General features: G+C 44.5%; 1 protein-coding gene and 1 long non-coding RNA gene across 2 annotated transcripts in view; both read left to right on the plus strand.

Annotated features, from left to right (window-relative positions):
- LOC126234731 (uncharacterized) overlaps nucleotides 1–25,870 on the plus strand; it is a 1,127,504-nt gene that overhangs the window by 1,022,224 nt on the left and 79,410 nt on the right. The window lies entirely within an intron of this gene.
- Nucleotides 23,012–25,701, plus strand: LOC126234730 (tetra-peptide repeat homeobox protein 1-like). Its single transcript, XM_049943477.1, has 2 exons — nucleotides 23,012–23,036; nucleotides 25,153–25,701. Exons 1-2 carry the CDS (start codon nucleotides 23,025–23,027, stop codon nucleotides 25,528–25,530), a joined length of 390 nt encoding a protein of 129 aa, XP_049799434.1. The 5' UTR covers nucleotides 23,012–23,024; the 3' UTR covers nucleotides 25,531–25,701.

The raw sequence follows: 25,870 nt of genomic DNA on the forward strand, positions 1-25,870 counted from the left end.
GTATCAGCAATAAAGCAATAACTTCCGCTACATACCGTGAGGAGGCTAGTGAAGTATAGATATAGATTATGGAGAACTGAAAATGGATCTGTAACTCTGATCTGGTAACGACTTGGTCGACGTTATAAGCGAAATCGAGAAAAATTCAAATTTTCCTTTACTCTGGCGATAACGATGTCAATTGAACGACAGTAATTGTACTTATCATCACTAGCTGCCCTCACATAAAAGGTTCTGTCATACTAAATGGACAGCGTCGCAGCCAGCGAGTTCTTGCCGTGGAACCAAATTCAGTCTTAATAAGTGTCTTGAACAAAAGAATTTAGACGTGATCTCACAGAACACGTAATTCATCAAATGGGTCCAGATCAGGTGAACGAGTTGGACGCAAAACACTACCCTTCATCTTGTACTCTTGTATGTGGGACGGATTTGTCAGCCCAAATTGTTAGCAACTTTGTACATAATAGGTCAGTTTATTACATCTTGGTAACAACAGTTCGCGTTCCACGGGTAGCGTTATACCTCAGCATGGACCCATCTCAGAGTTAGTGAAGATTTGCTTCAAACATACAGCTTCTAACAAAAGGATCCCAACGAGCTAAGACGGTTTAAAGTGGCAACAATGAGAAAGATAGCAACTCTTGTACAGAAACATCAACTAATGACTCTAATGAGTGTCTAACTTAAGGATGCTATTTGCCTGTCACTAGCCTATTTGACGCTACTTTGCTTTTGCTCTTTCCAGCGATTTTGTGATGAACATGACCACATTCGGCGCCATTTAACGTGCTCACTCCTGTTGCGAGGAACTCCGCTCAGTTTCTGCCAATTCCCATGTTAGCTGCCCAAGAAGAAAGCCAGTGGCGGTCATTGACCCCTACACATCCGACACTCCGTTGCGGCGTTGGGTGACGTTTCCGGACATTAGTTCCCATACTCAATTTGTTAGTAAAGACACCTCGGTGGCGAACGGATTTGCCGTCGACAGGGTTCCTCAACGTTGCCCAGAGTACGCTCGATCACTGTCATTTTGTCTTTAAAATACGACCTAAGCGTAGGCTCCTTTCATGTGCCCCGCGGGTAGAAAATCAGAGCCTAATAACAGCCGTTTATTACAATACCAACCATTTAAAACCCAACCCTGGGAAAACACAAGTCTGTGCTTTACATTTGCGTAACACAGAGGCAAAGAGAGAACTTCATGTATCATGAAATGGATATTGCCTCTGACATTGCTCTAACCTTAGACATCTGGGAGTCAGGCTTGATTGCACCCTTACTTCTGAGAAACACTGGGTGAGTAAACAAATGAAAGTGTGCTCCCGGAAAGCTACAACAGCAGATGAGGAGCACTACTCACAGTTCTTCAAATGTCTGTTTTGCCTTAGTATTGTTTCCTCCGCGTAGTAATCGGCCCCCGTCTGGCGAATATTTTTTGCCTGTCATCCCGTCTCTTCTCCTTCACAGTGTTTTCCGTGTGTTCCTCTCTTTGCCGATTCTCCATAGAACTCTCTGAGACATTATCTTATCAGTCCACCTGATTTTCAATATTCTTCTTAAAACCAAATCTCAAATGCTTCGAGTCACTTCTGCACTGATTTTCCTGTTGTCCATGATTCACTACGATAGATTCAATACTATACAGTACTATGCTCCAGACGTACATTCTCAGAACTTTCTTCCTTGTATCAAGGTCTGTGTTTGATATTAGTAGATGTCTCTTGGCCAGGAATGAACTCTTTCTTAGATTCCTTTTCATATCCTTTTGTTTCGTTCGTCACGAGTTGTTTTGCAGAGTTCCTTAACTTCATCTACTTCGTAATCACGAATCTTGATGTTAAGTTCCTCGCTACTCTCATTTCTGCTAGTTCTTTTATTTTTCTCATCCTCTGAACGAGCCGGAATATGTCATTACAAAATATCTTCGCCCTTCTCATGAAAATCACGGATATAGAGCTCCCAGAAGTAAGGAGAGGAAGTGCTATGCGATTATGCGATCTGAAAAACAAAAGCAAGATACAGTTAACAGACACCCTATATTTGGGCACATTTCTCAGCCTCTGACAATGAATCAAATGCTTTCTACGGTCAAGTAGAGCTTACCCCATTATCACCTAATAAACGCCGAGAAGAAATGTGGCTGAACTTTTCTCCAATAAGCCCAAGGAACAGCCCAAATTTTCTTTGCGGTTCCGGACTTTTTTGGAATGTGCGTACTTGGAAGCCTTGATGGACATCATTTTCACTACTGCATGACTTGTTACAGTGTAATTTAATATGTATGTAATAAATTGACTTAGTAATATGTTGGCTAAGAAATGAAGCTTACAGCTAGCGAGTTTCCTTATTGTGGCTGTTGATATCCTAGCTGAATGAGAAATTATATGCTGTATATGCACAGTCCGAGCGTCTTATTACAAAACATACTTCACGATTAATTTGCATTACCATTTAGTTGGTATTATATGTTTTATTCCCATCCTTTGTGTGCGCTATGCGACGCATGTTATATTTGCTATTGCTTTGTGATGAATGCTTCCTTTCATCTGATAATACTTTCCTTCCCTTTCATTTCAACAGCTCCCCATGCATCCACCATTTCTATTTTCTCATATTTTGATAAAGATGGAGCCATGTGTCTATCTTGCAATATTTCTTTGTTGGTCACGTACGTATGATACGTTAAAGTTACTAATGTATAACTATCTGTGTGTGGACTTTATCACCCTCTTAATGTCTATTTTTTTTCCTTTTATGCCAGATCTATCACGTTTATGTTTGACACTGTAAGCCTTTCACTTATCGGTTTCTTGACAATGAGCTCGTGTTGTTGTTTATGGTTATAAGCATATGCTGCTCTGCACCTGTCTAAACTTAGGTGTCAGATTGCTATAACACTTTGCTCTGTTTATTGATTATTAGTATGTCAAAGTAAATTTTAACTCATTTGCTTTATTGTCACATAATACGTGTTATTTTGGCAATAAGATTTTTGGTTGTGCTTTGCATATTACTAGTGCCTTAATCACAGCTTGAGTTTGTTAGGAGCACAAGTTGTCCTTTTACGCTTCGTTGTGACTCAGCCGTTTCCACTTTAATCCAGTGCCATCCATCACAACGTACACTTCTTGGTAATGAGTGCAACCTATTGTCAACACTCGCCTTTAAAGATCTCAGATTCGCAGTGCTCGTTCGTCTAGCATAATGACACGACTCGAGAAAACGTTGAGACTCTAATACCTTTATTTTGTGTTCACAATGATGATGTTCTTTTATTTAATTTAAAAAATTACACATTGTTGCAAGATGAAACTTCCAGAATGTGGAATGTGTAGAAATAAAACTCGGAAATATCTCAGATATATTTCCGAAATTTGTAAAAATTGGAGGCTACAAACAAAAAAGTTTTCTTTACAGTTCTACGAAAAGCTCAATTTCAGAACAGTCACTAATGTCTGCTTGACATTGTCTGTTACGTTATATGTGAATTCTGTGGAATTTCTCACCAGAATCATATACTGCAGTGTCGAAAGCGTAAGTTTTTTAGTTCATCGTAAATTCCCAACAAAATTTTCTCGAGGACTCCCCCCCCCCCCCTCATCGAGCATGATTGATACCTTGTCATAGCACAGTATCAAGTACCTAAAAAAGCCAAATTAAGAGTCTTTTTATACGTTTTCTATGTGTCAATTGGCTCTAGGTAGACGCTAGACGCAGAAGTTAAGGTTCGCTAAAGCTCTGCTCATGCAGGAAGCGGCAAAAACAAAACAAAAATCTGTTATCATACGAAATATATGTAATATATTTTTTATTCTAATAGCATCTTGCGGACCCCTCTGGCATAGCTCGCGGACCCCTGGGGGTCCGCGGACCACCAGTTGGGAACCACTGACTTACGCGATTCGACTTTCCGTCATTTTCAAAGGCAGTGTTGTGTCAAACATATAAAATTTCTCTGTAGATGCATTGTATCACGTCAATATTCTCTATCACCAGACAACTGCAAATATAAGAATATTGACATGATACAATGTACCTAATACGCAATTTTATATGTTTGACATAACACTGCCTTTGAAAATGACGGAAACTCGAAACGCATAACGTGCTTTTGTAAATACAAAAAGCGTGGTTAAGCCATAAGAAAAAGTTATTAAAAAATGTTTTCATTTCAGTGCAGTGGTGCAGCGTATATGTAGCCCAGCGCGCCTCCGGTGCTGGTATATAAGAACCAGTACGTGTGCAAGGCGTCATGGTGGCCTTCGGATGAAAAGTTTTTCATCATCCCTTATAGTTTCACAGTCAGGAATCACCTTCGTAGAAGCTGATAACAACAGCTCCAGATTGTACCTATATTAATTAACATGAATGCTAAAAATTACTAAAAAATTTCAAATCTGTTAAGCAATATACTTGCAGATTAAAACTATGTGGCAGGCTGGTGTGGCCGAGTGGTTCTAGGCGCTTCGGTCTGGAACCGCGTGACTGCTACGGTCGCAGGTTCGAACCCTGTCTCGGGCATGGATGTGTGTGATGTCCTTGGGTTAGTTAGGTTTAAGTAGTTCTAAGTTCTAGGGGACTGATGACCTCAGATGATAAGTCTCATGGTGCTCAGAGCCCTTTGAACCAAAACTATGTGCCGGTTCAGGACTCAGAACCAGAACCGAGTTTGTCTGGTCTTGTGGTGTAGTGGTAAGGCATACGCGGGGAAAGCGATATGTCATGTGATCACGTCTCAGCCGGACCACATAATTTTCAGTCTGCTTGTGACGTAGCCGTCACTACTCAGTAATGTGAAGATTCACCAGGGACGACACTTGGTTCTGATCCCACGTTAAACTGTAGATCCCCTTCCTACGGCATGATCACTGAAATAGGAACTCGCAGATCGCCGATGTGCCTCCCAAATAAAATACCGGGGTATTGAGCTGTAAGAAAATAATATTATAATTATTATTATAATATTAGTGAACGAGTTATCGAGGCATGACTCGTTAGCCGCTTCGGCACACGGTTTTAATCTACCAAGATGTTTCAAAGCAGCAGAGTGAAGGATTTATTCCCAGAATCCACAAGCAGCTATCTGCTTCTATACAGCCAGCGAGTTTTATAACTATGTTTTCCAAATGAACGAATTGTAAAAAAAAATGTCTCTGAAGCTGGTCGGAATCCGTACGTCAGTGCGTGAATACTTGGGAAGTACAGATGGCAGCGAGAAGTACTTTGAAGTTCATAATATTCAGTGCCGGAAAGGAACACAGACAGAGGGAGGGAGACAGAGTGAGCGGAGAGGATGAGACAGACTGAATTAGCATTAACAAGCCGCCGACGCCGGCGTCTCTACGTGACGGGCAGGCGAAATGCGCCGCGGCGTCGTTGCGCGGACACCTAGGGCTGACGCCACTGCACCACAGCCACAATTTCACGCACTGCACGCCCGATATTCAATTTCATCCAATGTCTTCCTACCTTATTATTTTCATTTTCTGCTCTGATACTCCATTTTTCTTCTCACATCAACATTCCACTCTTCTCTCAAAGTCACAATTCGCTTCTACTTTTCTTTCTGTCTCACATCTTGCTCACCTTATTTTTTTTCTCTTTCCACTCTAATACTGCATATTAGCTCCCGTATTTTCCTTATTCTGCGCCAACAGTCACCGCAGACCATTTAATTCTTTTATTTCGCTACTATCTGTGGTATTGTACAGGTTTATTGAGCATAATTTAGGAGCTCACGGAAGACGAATGGACCTAAACGGCAAGGCATTCAGAAAACACACGTAATAGTGGATAGATCATCGTTCCAAGCTTTAATACATACACTAAGGGCCATTAAAGTTGCTACACCAAAAAGAAATGCAGATGAAAAACGGGTATTCATTGGACAAATATATTACACTGGAACTGACATGTGATTACATTTTCATGCAATTTGGGTGCATAGATCCTGAGAAATCAGTACACAGAACAACCACCTCTGACCGTAATAACGGCCTTGATACGCCTGGGCATTGAGTCAAACAGAGCTTGGATGGCGTGTACAGGTACAGCTGCCCATGCAGCTTCAACACGATATCACAGTTCATCAAGAGTAGTGAATGGCGTATGGTAACGAGCCAGTTGCTCAGCCACCATTGACCAGACGTTTTAAATTGGTGAGAGATCTGGAGAATGTGCTGGGCAGGGCAGCAGTCGAACATTTTCTGAATCCAGAAAGGCCCGTACAGGACCTGCAACATGCGGTCGTGCATTACCCTGCTGAAATGTAGGGTTTCGCAGGGATCGAATGAAGGGTAGAGCCACGGGTCGTAACACATCTGAAATGTAACGTCCACTGTTCACAGTGCCGTCAATGCGGACAAGAGCTGACCGAGTCGTGTAAACAATGGCACCCCATACCATCACGCCGGCTGACACGCCAGTATGGCGATAAAGAATACACGCTTCCAATGTGCGTTCACCGATGCGACCATCATGATGCTGTAAACAGAACCGGGATTCATCCGAAAAAATGACGTTTTGCCATTCGTGTACCCAGGATCGTAGTTGAGTACACCATCGCAGGCGCTCCTGTCTATGATGCAGTGTCAAAGGTAACCGCAGCCATGGTCTCCGAGCTGATAGTCCATGCTGCTTCAAACGTCGTCGAACTGTTCGTGCAGATGATTGATGTCGTGCGAACGTCCCCATCTCTTGACTCAGGGATCGAGGCGTGGCTGCACCATCCGTTACAGCCATGCGGATAAGATGCCTAGTGATACGAGGCCGTTGGAATCCAGCACGGCGTTCCGTATTACCCTCCTGAACCCACCGATTCCATATTCTGCTAACAGTCATTGGATCTCGACCAACGCGAACAGCAATGTCGCGATACGATAAACCGCAATCGCGATAGGCTACAATCCGACCTTTATCAAAGTCGGAAACGTGATGGTACGCATTTCTCCTCCTTACACGAGGCATCACAATAGCGTTTCACCAGGCACCACTGTGAATGAGAAATAGGTTGGAAACTTTCCTCATGTCAGCACGTTGTAGGTGTCGTCACTGGCACCAACATTGTGTGAATGCTCTGGAAAGCTAATCATTTGCATATCACAGCATGTTCTTCCTGTCGGTTAAATTTCGCGCCTGTAGCACATCATCTTCGTGGTGCAGTAATTTTAATGGCCAGTGGTGTAATATACGCCGTGGCATAGTTGCACAGCCCACCGCTAGCATTGATAAGGGGCAGTCACATGAAAACGCGACGGATGAAAAAAGCAAGTAAAGTGTGTATTATTTCAATACTAATCGGAACCATGACAGTACCCTGGCCCACACCTCTTCGTCCCAAGCAAATCGATGCCCTGGAATGTCTTTCTTCAGGGCACCACAAATATGGAAATCGCATGGACAGAGAATTGTGTGCAAGATATGCAAGCCTTCCCAGCGAAACTACTGCAGTGTAGTCGGAACAACAGGCTCTCCAGTTGAGGGAAAGCAGAGACTGACAACGACGCAGTTTAGACCCTTTCACCTGCAAACCAATCCGGGAAAATCATGATGACTATTTTTCTTCGACTGCAAGAGCCCACTGCTCATTGACTTTCTGGAACACTGCGCCGCATTTAACAAACAACGGAACGTGGACACTCTTGAAAACTGAAGTGCATCACTAAGTTAAAACCCCGAGGAGTGTTGATGGACGGCATCTTTCTGTTCCAGGATAATGCCATATGTTGCAAAGGTCGTTTCGAGTACGTTGTGGAAGTTCCTCTGGGAAGCACTTACACATCCTCCATGCAGTCCCGATACCTCCCGTCGCGACATTCATGTTTTGGAGCCATTTCATTCGTGGCCATAAAACTCTGCGAGGCACTTTATTTTATTTCCATTTTTCTGTCATGTTCCGTGAGACAGTGTTAACCAAAGCTACTTCGTCATTGAACGAACCACTCTATACAATCCACAGAAAGCTGATAGGAAAATTTATGCATCGAAACAGAAGCCTGCAAAAATATATTCAAAAAAGATTTGTGATGTTGTATACGTACAACAAACAACGCGTTACAGTGAAAGGGTCCAGAATATAACAATGTTGATGTTCACTTGTGACAAAGCAAGTGAAAATCAACAGGACACGCTGTTTTGTGACGTGCAAAAGCATTAGCTTTGTGTCTCTTCAGAACCTTCGCCTCATGTTTCTGCGTGCATCTCCACAACAGAGAATCACTCACATGAGGACAGATATTTCGAAAAAAATTTTGTATATGACAAGCTACCGATAGATAGTAATGCAGAAAGGTTCCTACAAAACCCAACCAGAGAAAAAAGGTAAGGACTGAATAAAAGTATCCGCTGATATATGTTTGCGTATTTAGAAACATCAGAAGCTTTGCCGACGTGGCAAAAAGTCTAAAATTGTGCAAAATGTTCGAAACTGTGAGAAAAGTAGGAATAAGCTATAGAGAAAGGTGGAGAATAAAATTAACAACAAACATAAGTTTGTAACAGTGGTGCAGTCTTTCGAGCCGACTGGTAAATCTACAGTATATGTCGAAGAAACAATGGGGAGTTAAAGGATGTCAGGTATAAGATCCACTGAAGACATCGGTATCCTAAGCGAAAGTGAAGAATTACAGTACGTATTGAATGGAATATAGTCCTATGAGTACAGAATGTGAGTTGAGAGTAAACCGAGGAAAGATGAAAGTAATGACGAGAAACAGAAATAAGAATCGCAATAAACTTAATAGCAAAACCGAGGACCAGGAAGAAGAGAAAGTTTAGGAATTCTGCTACCTTGGAAGCCAAATAACAATAATAATAGCAATAAATTGGGAGCAAGGAGGTCATTAAAAAACTTATTAGCACAGACAAAGAGGGAATACCTGCCCAAGAGAAGTTTGCTAGTATCAAACATTGGCCTTCATCTGAGAAAGAAATTTGAGAGAACGTACGTTTTGATCAAAGCGTTGTATGCTAGGACTTATGGACTGTGCGAAAACCGGAAAACAAGAGACTCGAAGTGGTGCTACAGAAAGATGTTTAAAATTCGGAGGATTTGCAGGATAAGTAATATGGAGATTCTCCTCAGAATCTGCCAGAAATGGAACAATTGGAAAACACCGAAAGGAGAAAGAAGAGGATGATAGGACATGTGTCAAAATAACAAGTATAGCTTCCAAAGGAACAAATGAAGAATTCATGGCGGGCCGCATCTAACCAATCAGAAAGGTGATGACTTTAAAAATGGCTAACAACTGCCACATCTCCTCCTTCTATAAACCTCTGCAAAACAGTTAATTTCATAATCAGAGGTTCTAGATTCAGCCTGACTGGATCGCATCGATTAAAATCAAACAGCAGGCAACAAATACTTTATTGCTCATATGACGCATTACGAAATTTATCCATCAGCAGATATCTAGGAGCGATTGCTGCACGCAGATGTAATCTGCGAATTTTTGTTTCACATACAACTTGAAACTCCATACCTACATGCAGCGATCGCTCCTAGATACCTGATGATACATAAATTCCGAAACGCGTCATGTGATCAATGAAGTCATTCCTTGCGTGGTGTTTGACTTTTATCACTGCGACCCAGTCAGCCTGAATGGAGAACTACTGATTATAATTATATTAATGGTCGCCTGCCTCCTGAATGATTTTATGTCACACTTTTATTAAGTTAATTTGATATTAATTATTTCCATCTCATACTATGGGTCTACGTGAACCTAAGTAACTTCCACGTGTAATGAATCATCATATAATTATATACTTTACAAATATAAATTTTAAAAAATTTAAAAATCACATCACATATGATAAACAGTATGTTACAGTGAAAGGCTCCAAACTATTACAATGTTGAGGTTCGCTTGTGCCGAAACAAGTGAAAATCAAGAGCGACTTGACACACATTGACAAAATAGGCATTGTGTTTTGTGAGGTGCAACGGTGTTAACATGCGAGTTGGGCTCTTCGAAGCTATTGTAGGGTGTTTGTGTGTGCATTTCCCCAACAGAGAAATATGCAGATGAGAACAGGTACGTCTGAAACAACGCTGCAGATGAGAAGATGTAACGTGCGTCCTAAAGAACGCAATGGTGGCACGAAGGTACAGATTCATGTTTGCACATTTAACAATAGGCGCAGCCGGCCGAAGTGGCCGTGCGGTTAAAGGCGCTGCAGTCTGGAACCGCAAGACCGCTACGGTCGCAGGTTCGAATCCTGCCTTGGGCATGGATGTTTGTGATGTCCTTAGGTTAGTTAGGTTTAACTAGTTCTAAGTTCTAGGGGACTAATGACCTCAGCAGTTGAGTCCCATAGTGCTCAGAGCCATTTGAACCACAATAGGCGGACGCGAAGTAACGGAAAACAGCTTAAACCACCGCGTTTCCTTATCCAGCCGGCCAATAGCGGCTATGAAAATTTTCTGCCAGGTCCAGCGGTTCAAGTAGCTACTCCCGAGGTCTGACGTCGGCACATTATCCCGAAATTAATCTCCACTGGAGAATGGCAGAGATCTGAGTAGTTACACCCGTAGCAGTACCTCGTTAGAAACACTCGAGAGGGAAGTAGACAGTTTCGCTTTGACGCAAAATTAATTTTGAGACCAGGCTTCTTTCGCTTCGTGTGGTGAACGGTGCGACATAAGTAAGCGGAGGTCCCCATTCCGAGTGAGAGAGACGGTCCGCTCGCCGCATTCGCCTTTTGTTTACAAGCGGGGTGACGCCGCCGCCCGCTGATATAGCGGGAGTATCAAGGACAGACAGATCTATGCTCTCTCTCGAGGCCTAGTTCTTCCGGGAGGGGGCGCTGTCTGGATCGTGACAGCCGCATAGCGCTGATTCGTGACTAAAGGTTTCCTGAGCTCGCCTTTTCTCTCCGAATTATTCGGTCGCTAATAAAAAAAAACTTCACTTTTTAAAAATGTTTCTTTGCTTATGAGTTCCGGGCATAGCGCCTAATCAGAAAATCTGCCATTTAGATCACACTTGTCATGAAAGTGTGCGCACAACGTATAGATGTTAAGAGTGAACATACTCAGATACCCTCCGTGAATCCCGTCGTCTCTACCGTGCCTTCCTCCGCACGCGTGACCCGGACACCCTACGACGCCACCGGCAACTACAGCGACACATTCGAAATTTGCTCGCGGCTAAGAAACGCCGGGACTGGCGACAGACATGCACCCGTTTAAATGCTACCCTCCCTATAAACTCGTCCAAGTTCTGGACCGCCTTCCGTCGCCTTACCGGAACTAAGCCCTCCCCCTACTATCCTCTTCTCCACGATGACCACCCCTTCCCTGACGCCCTTAGTAAGGCCAACCACTTTGCCTCCTACCTGTCCGATGTGTTTTCCATCCCTGATGATCCCCGGTTCGATTACTCCCTCTTCCCAGATATCCGCGATCGAACTGACACCTCTGTCCCTCCCCTCGCTCCTGGTTTCCAGTACTTGGACAACATTCCACACACGGAACTTAATGCCCCCATCACTACACAGGATCTCATTACTACGCTCCGCACCAAACGCAACACCGCTCCTGGTCACGATCGTGTCACCTACCGTCACCTTCGTGAAGCTCCTGTCTCTTTCCTCTCCACCCTGGCCAGGCTCTACAATGTAGTCCTGTCCACTGGTTACTACCCCGACCTGTGGAAAACCTCTCGTATCCTCATGTTCCTCAAACCTGGCAAACCGCCGTCCGCCGTCTCCTCCTACCGTCCCATCAGCCTTACCTCGGTCTTCAGCAAGGTCCTGGAATCTATCCTCACCCGCCGCATCCACCAGCATCTCCGCCAGCACCGCCTCCTCCCCGTTACCCAGTGTGGCTTTCGGCCGTCCTTCTCTTCCGACGATCTTCTCCTTCACCTCACTCATCTCCTTTCCGAACAGCTCAATTCCCGTCGCTCCGCAATCTTCCTCTCTCTTGACCTCGAACGCGCATATGACCGCGTATGGCATTCCGGTCTCCTCTTCAAGCTCCAAACCTTCGCCCTTCCCATTAACTACGTTCGTCTGATCGGTTCCTTTCTCTCCCGCCGTCCTTCCCATGTCACCATCCATAACTCCGATTCCTACACCTTTTTCCCCTCCGCCGGTGTGCCCCAAGGCTCCGTCCTCTCCCCCCTTCTGTACTTGTTGTACACGGCGGACATGCCGCCGCCGTCACCCCCCGTCCACCTTCTCCAGTTTGCCAATGACACCGCCTTCCTTGCCCTTGCCCCCACCCTGCAACGCTCCCAACACCTTCTCCAATCCCATCTTGACCGGTTCACCGCTTGGTGCAACCAGTGGTTGCTCACGGTCAATCCTTCCAAAACCCAGGCGATCATTGTAGGCAAAACCACCCCTTCCTTCCGCCTCCTTGATTTCTATCTCACCGTTTATGGCCGTCCCATCGCTCTCACCCCCACCCTTAAGTACCTTGGCGTCACCCTCGACCGTCGCCTCTCCTGGACTCCCCATCTCCAGACAATCCAAGCCAAAGCACGTTCCCGACTCCGTCTCCTCAAGCTCCTTTCCGGCCGTACGTGGGGTCTGGACCCCTCCACCATCCTCCACACCTATAAGTCCCTCATCCGCCCTAACCTCTGTTACGCCCATCCCGCCTGGATCTCCGCCCCCCCTTCCTTTTATAAATCCCTCCAAATCCTTGAACGCCATGCTCTCCGCCTTGCCTATCGCATCCGTCTCCCCTCCCCCACGCGGATCCTGTATGATCTTATCCCCTTCCCCCACCTCCTCCTCTTCCTCGAAAGAATACGCATCCTCTACACCTCCCGTAAACTCGATCCTCCTCACCCGCTCGTCTCCCCGATCCTCTCCCACCCCCGCCCGCTGCCGCGCCTGTACTCCCATGTCCCACCCGGTCTCCATCTCTCCACCCTCCTTACCCTCTCCCAAGGTGGCTTCCGCCAGCTCCCCCTCCCTGATGATGCCCTCCTCCCCTCCATCTACCCCTCCTACCAACTTTGATCCTCCCGCCCTCCTCCTGTGCATGCTCCTCAGGGCACCCTCCCTCCCTTCTCTCCCTTTTTCCCTCCCCCCTCCTTTTCTCTCCCCTCCTCCCCCGGGCCTCCCCTCCCCTGTCCCTCTCCCTCCTGCCCCCGTCTCCTCCGCCATTGGCATCCTTTTCTCCCCTCTCCCCCACTTCACCCCTGTTCCCCTCTTGGCAGGTCCCCGGACTCGCACACGCTACGTGGACTTTCGCGCGCCGGAGATCGTCGCCATCAGTGTCTTGTGTGTGCCGTCGTGTTTAGTGTTCAGTGTTCACCGTCACACTCCATTGTTCACCAGTGCCATCGTCTTCTTCAGTGTTTGTGCGTCGTCTCAACAGTTTGCAGTGTGGTTTATCGTCGAGTGTGAACGGCTCCGTGTTTGTCTCTCTGTGTCTCCTGTTTTATCGCCCACCATTTTGTGACTTTTATGTTTTTCTCCTGTTTTTTATGCTTATGTCTTCTTTGGCTGAAGAGCAGCGTAGTGTGCTGCTGCCAGCCTGCCTATTGTATAGGCTTTAAAATGACAATAAAGTAAAAAAAAAAAAAAAATACTCAGATACATTGACAGATAAGTATACATATCACTTAAAAGTAATGCACAGTACTGTGTCACATGAATTCAATTTTGACGTAGATACTCAACAAGTACTATTGTTACAAAACTATCTATCAGTTCTTGCCACATACAGCATGATTGTAGTGGCGTTGGAAACTTGAATTAAAAGTATGCGAACAGGTTATCGAAAGACACTGGTTAGCTTATTTTCCTCATCAAGCTCTTCTTGTTCTTCACGAATTTCCATTTCTTCCTTAGAGCCTTTCGTTTCGCTGTTTCTAGTTTCCCAAGGTATTCTGTTCCCTCAAGATTCAGACTTTCTACTGTGCACAAGACTTTATCGGATCACTTCGCTATAATGTTTTAAAGACTCATTGCTCGATAAATTCTTCTTCTTGCCGATCATAGAAAGTTCGAATGCTAAATTAATGCTGTTGATTCGTGCTCTCAAAGCTTCTTGTCTCTTCATTTTTTTAATTTTTCCTCTTTCGTACGCCGCCCCCTAAGTAACTGTCCTGGTATTCGTTATGTACTATGTCATCTCGGTGGAGCTTTTCATTGCCGCTTCAGCTCCATGTTCCTCGAGCTGGATGGTTTCATTAGCTTCTTCTTTTAACAACTCCGACAAGATCGCAATATTATATGTAAACGCAAAACAGTCCATTTGTATTCAGTTACAGAAACGTATGTACAGTCACTTCGGTTGCACACAATTTTGTCAACTGACCATGCGTACGACTGCACTAGGGCAATCTTCATCACAATAAAAAGTTAGATGCTACGGTCGCAGGTTCGAATCCTGCCTCGGGCATGGATGTGTGTGATGTCCTTAGGTTAGTTAGGTTTAATTAGTTCTAAGTTCTAGGCGACTGATGACCACAGAAGTTAAGTCGCATAGTGCTCAGAGCCATTTGAACCATTTGAAAAAGTTAGATGGAATACATGTAATGACACCGTGGTTTAAAACGTCTGAGCAAAAGTGGCTGTACATACATTTCTGTAATTAAATAGCGTACGGTAGCTGAATCACAACCAAAAATGTTTATAATTTCCATTTGAATTCCTTTTCTCTATCGGTGTTCCACCCGCTCTTTTCTTTACTGTTGGATATTCACTGACCACCTTACGAACGGGGAAGTTCTAAGGCCGACACAAAGAGAGTCCATCTTCTGAACGCATTTGCTAATTGTAGCAAGTTCCCGTTTATGCGCGGTTAGGCGGATCCGAGAACGGACAGATTACCGAATTTCACGGATAATCCGGAGTTAGCATGCGCTTGTCCGAGCCTGTTGTGGTTCATGTGATCATTACCTTTCGGTACAACTTAGCTTCATCAGAGTTGTAAATTACTTCCCCCGCGAATACACTGTTCTGTTCGATGTAAATGAGCAATATGTCGCATCGCTGCGTCTTTCTTACCATTAAGTTTCTCGGTTGGGATGGCAGCATCTGAAGCTGATGTTTAAGTCGACTTATCCACCCTGATGAAGCATTCAATTTTCGCTCGGTCGGTAGGTTTGATGTCAGTCTCCCACGTCATCAACGTCAAACCTGATTTAGGAACTCTTTCCGACCTCTTCTGCTAAACCCACTAGTGCAGTGATCCATCTAGTTTCGCGTAAGTTGAACTTTTCAGACACTTACGCTATGCCGGCCGTTGTGGCCGAGCGGTTCTAGGAGCTTCAGTCTGGAACAGCGCGACCGCTACGGTCGCAGGTTCGAATCCTGCCCCGGACATGGATGTGTGCGATTTCCTTAGGTTAGTTAGGTTTAAGTGGTTTTAAGGTCTATGGGACTGATGACGTCAGATGTTAAATCCCATAGTGTTCAGAGCCATTTGAACCATCTGAACTTACGCTGTAGCGGTCCGTCTTGGCTGTCAACTTTGATTGCAAAATTTAATAGCATTTTCTTTTTTTTTATTTTCTCTAAGCTTCTCACTGTTTGTACTTTTGTCCCATAATCTTGAGGAAAATTTACTGGAGAGTAGCATTTTTTGTTATGTGATTAGAGCTTCAAAGTTCTTTCCGACCTTGATGTTTATTTGTCATCTTTCCAGCGCAAGCAAACCGTCGGTAACTTCAGCAACAGTACGAAGTATCATATAGGTTAATAATTATTACGAATGAATCGTCTTAGATGCTACAGCGTCACAGATACCTGACGGTGGCTAGAGAAGAGCCATCAACAATAAATTCCTCATGGCAATGTTTAACATTATGCTTTCATTTCGCACCAATGCAGAGCAAGAATTCTGAAGAGAATGGTTCCAGAAGGAAACATAACTCATTTTCTTTTGGCTTTGACTTTATGTGAGTTGTAATTGTTGCTCAACGAATACAGAGAATGGTAGCCTACAACTATGAGAGACAATTTTTTTAAATATATATGTTTTAAGAACGAAATCTACGATCTTCGACGTTAAATTTTTCAGCCACCTTTTTGCTTCTGCTTGCAGCAAAGTAGAGCAATTATCACAGCAACAGCTTATCGACCGTCCATCATTTCAAATTCCACTAAGGACTCACATTGCCCTGAGGGAGGCCGTTACAATATCACCAGCCGGCAACTGTGTCCGAGCGGTTCTAGGCGCTTCAGTGAGGAACCGCACTGCTGCTACGGTCGCGGGTTCGAGTCCTGCCTCGGACATTGATGTGTGTGATGTCCTTAGGTTAGTTAGGTTTAAGTAGGTCTAAGTCCAGGGGACTGATGACCTCAGATGTTAAGTCCCATAGTGCTTAGAGCCATTTGAACCAATTTTTACAATATCACCGGAACCTTGATTTTAAGTTTATAATCAAAGTATTTTATATTATAACGCAGTTCAATTCAAAGAAGAATATTAATCATCCCCAGTCTTTGTTATCGATTTATTATTACTTAAGGGATATGAGTATACCTTAATGATCTTTGACACCTTTCTAGTAAGCCTTGAGTAAAATTAATATAATCTATAACGGAAGCCCAAGTTCCAAGAATACATGTAGAAATATGCATTGAGGTGTTGCCAATATCCCACGCGACTGTTTACGTTACTGAGCACAGAGAAAGTTTAGAGTTGTATCCCATAGCAGCTACTTGTCCGTTGTCACTCTGCGTGGTTAACTCAGCAATGGATCCTTAACAATTAGAACTATGAAGAGTGCAGAAGCTTCTGAAAGAGGCATTAGATGAATTTTACGAAGAAGAGAAAGAGGAAGAGGAATTAGAGCAAACAGGGAGTTTTGGAGTTCTGTCTCATCGCAGGCACAATGAAACGCAGGATGAAGACAATCAAGAATAACAAGTAATTACAGCAGATGATCAACGTACGCGCGATTTGTTTCTTCGAAAGGATAAACCTCGCAACGTTAGAGCTCGAAGTATACATCTTGTAATTCACCTGCCTGGTATAAAAGTTGCCACAGAACCTGAAAAAACTGCCAACTATAAATAATGTAATCATTAGAACAACTACGTCATGCACAAACATTTACGTGCAACGCACTGCATAATATTTTATAAGAGACCGCTATGCGAAATTCACCGATGTGGTGATAATCAAATCTTCCTGGCTCCATTGATATTTACGGGGCATTACCCAGCAGGTCTCTAAAATCTATGGGACTTACAAGATATAAATACACTCAGGCTCATAAATTAAGGATAACTGCCGAATGTGGTGCCACACAACGTGGCACTGCACAAAACTGACGCTAATAGCATAGGTACACAGGGAACACACACGACACAGATCTGTAAGTCCACGGTATTGGCGATACGTTGATAAAAACTTCCCGAAACACGTGTGCTACAAAAGTCACTATTTCCTGCACATGTACCCCGACATCAATATGGGATATCATCACCATGAACACGTACACAGGCCCCACAACGGGTTGGCATACTCTGTATGAGGTGGTTGAGCAGCTGCTGGGGTATAGCCTCCAATTCTTGAACCAGTGCCTGTCGGAGTTCCTGAAGTGTCGTAGGGGTTTGAAGACGTGCAGCGATACGTCGACCGAGAGCATCCCAGACGTGCTCGGTGGGGTTTAGTTCTGGAGAACAGACAGGCCAATCCATTCGCCTGATGTCTTCTGTTTCAAGGTACTTCTCCACGATGGCAGCTCGGTGGGGCAGTGCGTCATCATCCATCAGGAAGAAGGTGGACCCATTGCACCCCTGAAAACTGGTGCAAAATGACGTCCCAGTACAACTCACCTGTTACAGTTCCTCTGTCAAAGACATGCAGGGGTGTACGTGCTCAAATCATAATCCCACCCCACACCATCAAACCGCGACCTCAATACAGGTCCGTTTCAAGGACATTAAGGGGTTGGTATCTGGTTCCTGGCTCACGCCAGATGAAATCACAGTTCAGACTATACCTGGGCTCATCCATGAACATAACCTTGGACCACTGTTCCAACGACCATGTACTGTGTTCTTGACACCAGGCTTTACGGGCTCTCCTGTGACCAGGGGTCAGTGGAATGCACCTTGCAGGTAGCCGGGTGAAAAAACCAAGTCTGTTCAGTTCCATGCATGATGGAATCGACGCCTATTAGGTGTGAATGACGCCCTATGGTACAGCCATCCATGCTGCATTAACCTGGTTTCAAAGTTCATCTGTGTTGTGTGTCATTGGGTCACAACACTGCACCCCTCGTTTCACTATATCCCACACATTTTCGACTGGCAACAAGTCTGGTGATCTGGAGGGCTAGAGCAAAAGGCTGACATCCTGTGACACAAAGAGGGCACGTGTTCATGCAGCAGAATGTGGTCGTGCATTGTCTTGTGGAAAAATAGCGTCTGGGGTGTTGTGCAGAAAGGGTATGCCTACGTGTCACAGGATGTCATTCACGTAGGTCACACTGGTCACAGTGCCCTGGGCATGTACCACTGTGATGAGTGGTTGTACCCAATAGCACCCAATAGCGCGTTGAGTTGGCGCTGTATGCTTTATGCAAATGCAGTCACTGTGATGCTGCTACTCATGTTCGCGACGGGCAAAATGAGACCATCATTTTCGAACAGAACGTGGATTCGTCCCAAAACACTAGCTGGTGCCATTCCTGTCCCCAGTGACATCGTTCCATACACCACTGCTGTCTAGCATGTTTGTGCACATTCGTCCATGGTAAGCTGAGAAGTGGACGACGTGCACGTAACCCATGCCGTAATAAACGACAACGGACTGTCACCACTGACAGTGTACGACGTGCTACACTGCCCCACTGTAGCGCCAAAGTCGAGGAGGACGCAGATGTGTCCTGTAGTGCCATTCGGATGAGGTGTCGATCTACTCGTGGGGGGTGGTCTGGGTGGTACGACCTGACCCGTCTCGTCGTATTCTACGGCCTTCCCTGAACCATTCTGCATGCACCCGTTGCGCTACCGAAACACTTCGTCCCACACGAGCAGCGATTTCCTGGGTGGATGCATCACATTCTCTCATGCCAATAACGCGTCCTCTTTTAAATTCATTGATTTGACGGTACGGCTGGCGCATACGTCTGCGAGGTATCCCGCACGTCTGCTCAAGTCGCACTACCTTCTGATTATGGCGTCAACGAGAGTCGAAGGCACATTCTACTGGTAGGTGCTGAGGTGCTGTTGTGCCGCGATATCGATGTTGACCTTGAACTCGCTGTCCGACATGGTTCGAATGCTAATCATTTCTGCATTATGTACTAACGTGCATGTCCTGCGATTATGAAAGCCCTATCTCTAGTCGTTCAAGGTGTTCTGTTGTTTCCGAACATGAGTGTACTAGGAATATACGACGGCGTAATAAGCAACTGGCTGCATTTCAAGGCAAATGCTGTTTTCGTCAGTACATACCAAACTTCCCTGCAAAATAGGGATTGAAAATTTTCATCCTGTTCGATGCTAGAATACGATGTACTCTATGTTTGAATATATCAGAGAACCCCTACGCATTGTCAGACTCACCTAAGGAGATAGGAAACGGTCTTGTACGGCCTGTTGAAGGGACAGCGCTCAATTTGACACTTGACATCTAATTTTGTTCCATTGCACTGGCTGAAGAGCTCCTGAAGTAGAAACAGTCAGTAGTTTGAACTCTTAGAAGAAATAAGTGGAAGCTACCTCCAGATTTTCTTTGCACTGGAAATTGTGAATAAAAAAAGAGCTTTTTTGGATTCACAAAGGACAGTACCATGGTTTCATATATACCAAAGAAAGGAAAAAAAGAACGATTTCTTCCTTTCATCCTTGCATCATGACGATGTCACTAATACCACGGATGAGAAGAAACCAGAAATTATGTAAGTATATAAACCAGAAGTATAGACACCAGAAATTATAAACATATACTAAGTCCAAATTAGGAGGAGACACAATAAATAAAACGTGCGCTACTTATTCAGTCACAAAGTAATCCAGATGCTGGCCACTTGCCCTGTCTTTCAGAATGATTGACATCGATGGCATTAACGCCTTCATGATATATGCAACTAACGACAATTAGAGGAATTGCCGACGAATTTGTTTTCACGTGAAATGCGAAGAGCATTAGTAAACCCTACACTGCGCAAGAGAACAGCCATTCACTTCTTGTCTAAACATGTTAAAGAGAATGCTCCCAAAATGACGGAAATCGAAGACAGCAACAATATAGCAAATTGCAAGGATATCGAAGCCCAGGCGGTGCGCAGTTTCCCTGGCCGTAGTAACATAAGAGTTAAATCGCACTGTGCCCGATGTTCAAACGCGTGAAGAACCTATGTCAAAAATTTTCTGATAAAGCACCCGTTACAGCCAGTAACAGTGACTGAATTGAAAAATCTTTTGTATAAGTTGACAGAATGAATGTTTAATATGTGTGTTATGACTTAAATCTGTAGAACAGAACGAAGTATAATAGAAATAAGTAATCTCAGAAAAGGTTGTAAGAAAATGGGAAATATAGTATGAGCTTCAAAAAAATTACAACGTTTGGTTTATAGTGCCTACACTACAAAAAAATACAGAAATTTTTTTAATTAAATTAACAAAGCATTATTGTTGACAATCGCTACAAACACAAAAACAGAGCTAATTTTAAATCCGTCGTAAGGACACTCGAATTAACTGTCTACACCATATCTACTTACGTTTTCAAAATAAGAAAGTGATTTTCAAACCAACAAATCAGTGCACAAAACACCAAAAAAACGTCTCTACTTTCCACCAAAACACACGCGCGGCAGTACATCCACACAGCTGATTGTCGAACTGGTTCAGTTAATCCTGCCATTTACGATCGGTATGAAGAGCTACTAGCAGCTGCAGTAGAGTGTATACACTTAACTACATAACGAATTTGTTACAAAATGTTACTCAGTATGGCTTACATCGAAGAAATGAAGTCTGTAGCTGATCAACTGCACTGTGCGTTAAAGGGTTAGGGTTTAATGATGACAGCAAAGTCTGTCGAATCCGATTGTTTTAAATAGAGAAATATTTATGTAATCTTGGCTGTTGATACGTTCCAGACTGCCAGTCAGCAACAACAGCTGCTATTTCTTTTGTTCCAGACATTCTTTTAGATAACCTATGAAAAGTTCAAATGCTCCAGCAGTTTACGTACGTGGAGTTACAAAACCCGCTGCATTCACCGCCACTGCCTACTGTCATGGTATTAGGGCCTGACAAGGGAACCTCCCCATCGCACCCCCCTCAGATTTAGTTATAAATTGACACAGTGGATAGGCCTTGAAAAACTGAACACAGATCAATCGAGAAAGCCGGAAGAAGTTGTGCGGAACTATGAAAAAATAAGCAAAATGTACAAACTGAGTAGTCCATGCGAAAGGTAGGCAACATCAAGGACACTCTGATCTTACGAGCGCCGTGGTCCCGTGATTAGCGTGAGCAGCTGCGGAATGGGAGGACCTTGGTTCGAAACTTCCCTCGAGTGAAAATTTTACTTTCTTTATTTTCGCAAAGTTGCGATATGTCCGTTCATTCATTGACGTCTCTGTTGACTGTAATAAGTTTAGTGTCTGTGTTTTGCGACCGCACCGCAAAACCGTGCGATTAGTAGACGAAAGGACGTGCCTCTCCATTAGGAACCGAAAACATTTGATCGCAAGGTCATAGGTCAACCGATTCCTCCACAGGAAAACACGTCTGATATATTCTATACGACACTGGTGACGGCATGTGCGTCACATGACAGGAATATGTTGTCGACCCACCTAACTTGCACACCTGGCGAGTGGGTAAAAAGATTCTTCTACCTTGCCCGATTTAGGTTTTCTTGTGGATGTGATAATCACTCCGAAAAAAGTGATGAAAACATAAGAGTTTGTCACATAAACTGCAACAAATGAATGCAACAGTTTCACAGTCGCACAGTTTTCCCTGTGCTCTGTCAAAACATATGTTTTTTACGTTTTCAAATGTTTCCGTGTGTAGACCGTCAAATCCTGCATATGTCCAAGCAAATATGAACATGTTCTGGAATTTTGGAAAGCGAAGTTGATTATGTGTGAGTGCCTGAGCTTTGATAATTGTCTGAAAATAAAAAACTTTTCACTCGAGAGATGACTTGAACCAAGCAACTCTCGTTCCGCAGCTGCTCAAGCTAACCACAGGACCACGGCGCTCGTAAGCTCACAAGCTCCTTGATGTTGCGTACCTTGCGCATGGACTACTCAGTTTGTATATTTTGCTTATTTTTTTCATAGTTCCACACAACTTCTTCCTGTTTTCTCGCTTGACCTGTGTTCAGTTTTTCAAGGCCTATCCCTGTGCCAACTTATAACTAAATCTGAGGGGGGTGCGATGGGGAGGTTCCCTTGTGAGGATCGTCAAAAAGTGACCGAAAACGCTTACCATGGAAACAAATGTTTTTGTGGTAAAGACTGTTTGCGTTCATTTTTAAAATATTGTACAATTATCTAAGCTCCGTTTTCATTTCTTTTTTTTTTTCCTCTCTCAAATCGCCTAACTCTCTGGATAATCCGTGAACCGGATAATCGTGAGCTCGTTATAAATTCAATCAGCTCTTTTAATACATTCGTAGTTCTCGGCTGCTAGCGTGCAAACGTTCTGCCAGGAATCGTCGAAATATTTTCGGTTCTTAAGAAGTTAGCTTGTCCCACAGACTAGAAGCCTTCCCTCCCGAATGCCACTAATATCTTGCTGTGTCGAATGTAGCACGCAACCGACAGGGATCGTTGCCCTGCTATTATCGACAGTGGCATGAGCAAACGGAGCGGCTGTGACGGACGCAGTCGATTAATCGCGGCGGTCCCCAGACATGGAAGGACGGAGGGCGGCTGGAGTCGGCATTCGCGACGCCCACCCGCCGCCGCGGCACGTTGAATAACCCCCCCCCCCCCCCCCCCTGCGCTACTGTGCGACGGGCGAGGTGAGGTGAGAGGACACTGGCAGCCGCTACTGCTGCTGCTATATAAACGCGGGCTGCCGCTGGCAGGGCACACTCGCCTCCAACGAGCAGCACCAACATGAACCAACAGGTGAGCAATAGCCTACTGCTGTCTTATCCGCGAAAGTCGTTTCGATACCAAGTAATTTATGTCTCTGGCTGTCTGTAGCTAAAAATAGAGACTGTGCGGGCGACCTATAAATTAATTTTAAAACTTTACGCTTTAAAACTATACTCGATAATAACACCCAGTTTTCAACGTGTCGCAAGATATAAATTATTGTTTACTCATCCGTACCCGTCAGTGTCAGCACCTCCTATGGCAAATGCAACGTCCAGTCGGTATTTCATCTATATCCATGTACGTTCCAGGAAATCCATTAGACACTGGACTCGCATTCGGGAGGACGACGGTTCAATCCCGCGTCCGGCCATCCTGATTTAGGTTTTCCGTGATTTCCCTAAATCGCTCCAGGCAAATGCCGGGATGGTTCCTTTCAAAGGGCACGGCCGACTTCCTTCCCCGTCCTTCCCTACTCTGATGAGACCGATGACCTCGCTGTCTGGTCTCCTTCCCCAACACAACCAACCAACCAGGAAATCCATGGTCGTCCATTCAGATGCAGCGTTTACAGCTCCAGTATGTGTTCAGCCTGAATTTGGTACACCCGCTCCTTTACAAAATCCAAAAGGAAGAAAAGCCGTGTGAGGTGATCGTGGCGGCCACTGAAGTGGGCCATCTCGTCTAATCTATCCGGAAGCTTTTCATCCAGAAATTGACGAACGTTTGCGGACCTCCATGTTGGTACCCCACCCTGCTAGAAAACGCCGTCCGGATTCAAATGTTCTAATTGTGACAAAGCAAACTCTTGTGACATGTCCAGGTGAACGTCTCTGTTGACGGCAGACTCGTTCAAAAAGAGTAGATCAATGATGCAATTTCCATTTAACGTGTAACATTGGAACTTTCTCATCGTCGTATACAGGTCTTAGGACGGTTCAGTATGCGAAATACATGGAAAACTGACTCATCGTGGAAACGATATTTCATAAAATGTTTGTGTTTTCGTCAGTCTTGAGCAGCATATCCACTAAAAACTGTTTCACCTGAGGTTTGTTGGCCGCCGTTAGTACCTGGAGTAGTTGCACCTTTCGGGCTTAAAGGCGAAACCTCTTACACAACACACCGTGCACTGTTTGTCATAGCATTACAACTCTATGGTTTCTGTATGCACTGAATTTGTTAGACTACTTGCAAACATCTGCCATACCTTGTCCACATTAGGGTCTATTTTTGGAGAACTCAACATCTTTCCCTTAACGATGTGCGTCAAGCACAAATTGCATGGTGGGTCCCTGTGTCCAAAAGTGTAGCTGAGTATCAGACTACTTTTCTACGAGCCACGATGAACACTGAGCTTTATTCTGTAGCAACCATATTTTGTGTCAGATCTATAGTACCACCTAAATAAAAATTAAAAATTGTGATTTAATTTGTCACATGTACCTAATACAATTTTAGTGTTACGGAAGTCTAATGTTGTAACGATAATTTTTGGACACATTACGCATGATCGGGATAACGGTAGTTCTTACGTTAGACTATAAAGTTTACCCATAGTATATGTTTTAAATCACAGTTCCAACATTGTATTTACCACGTTAACCTAATTGTAGAAAAACAGTTTGTTAGCAAACAACGTGCCTTTAATCATACAGTTTTCGTATGGGTCTGACATCCTAATTTATCCACTTTGGAAGCTTACATTCATCTTTCTGGGTTCCATAAATGTTAAAATATTTCGTAAGGCAGAGAATCTAAGAAAGACATGTAATCTTTAGAGAAAATGGATTGTTGTGGGAAAAGTGTGTGTGTGTGTGGGGGGGGGGGGGGGCGACAGCCAAGAGAGTATAAGAAATAATAAGTGACTCAGATGATGGGTGTCTTCCTCTGCTATATTAAAAGTGGTCATGGTGACCACAAATGTTGTGTCTTCAATTACTTTACTGAACTCAGTTGATTGCTGGGGGTTGGATGGGATTGTGCAGATCACTGCAGAACTTGACCACCTTTTTACATGATCTTTACAGTACCATGCCCAGCAGCAGGTTACTTGTTACAGTTTGTAAAACATTGGTCATTACATTAGAAGTCTGCAGTGAAACAGTTTTGAATAAAGTGCTAATATGTTTGTTCATCTTTGCAGACAGCAGCAGTTTTCCTGGCAGTGCTGGGCTTCAGCTCCGCAGGCCTGCTGCATGGGCTGGGACCACTGCCTGGACCAGGACCCCTGCCTGGACCTGGCCCACTGCCCGGCCCCCTGAGGCTCGGCCCTGGTCCACTGCCGGGCCCCCTGCCTGGTCCCCTGCACGGTCCCCTGCCTGGTCCCCTGCCTGGTCCTCTGCATGCCTATGCCCCTCTGCACTTGGGCCCTGGCCCCCTGCCTGGACCTGGACCTCTGCCTGGACCAGGCCCTCTCCCTGGACCAGGCCCCTTGAGGCTGGGCCCTGGCCCTCTGCCTGGACCCCTGCCTGGTCCCTACCCTGGTCCCCTGGGACATGGACCTGCTCCTCTGTGGCACTAACTTGGTGCTTGAGGGAAACATCTCATTCCCTGTTTTAGTCACCTCCAGCTTCTTTATACAAAACCAAAATTGTAACTAAATTAAGTATTGTTACATCTTTTGTGCTATTTGTTGTTGTAATTCTCCCATGTGTGAAATGGTGTTGAAGAAATAAATGTTTATAAATGTTAATAGTGTGTCTATTTACTATAGTCTAACAGAAGTGAAATTCTTATTAATGGTGGAAATGACATTCTGTCAAAGGTGATCACATACTGAGGTAATATGAACTGCTATTATTTCAGACACAACAATTACTAGTTTTGGACTACATTGCCTTCTTCAGATGCTACAATAGGAA

The sequence above is a fragment of the Schistocerca nitens genome, chromosome 2, assembly GCF_023898315.1.
Source record: "Schistocerca nitens isolate TAMUIC-IGC-003100 chromosome 2, iqSchNite1.1, whole genome shotgun sequence".
NCBI classification, from domain to species: domain Eukaryota; kingdom Metazoa; phylum Arthropoda; class Insecta; order Orthoptera; family Acrididae; genus Schistocerca; species Schistocerca nitens.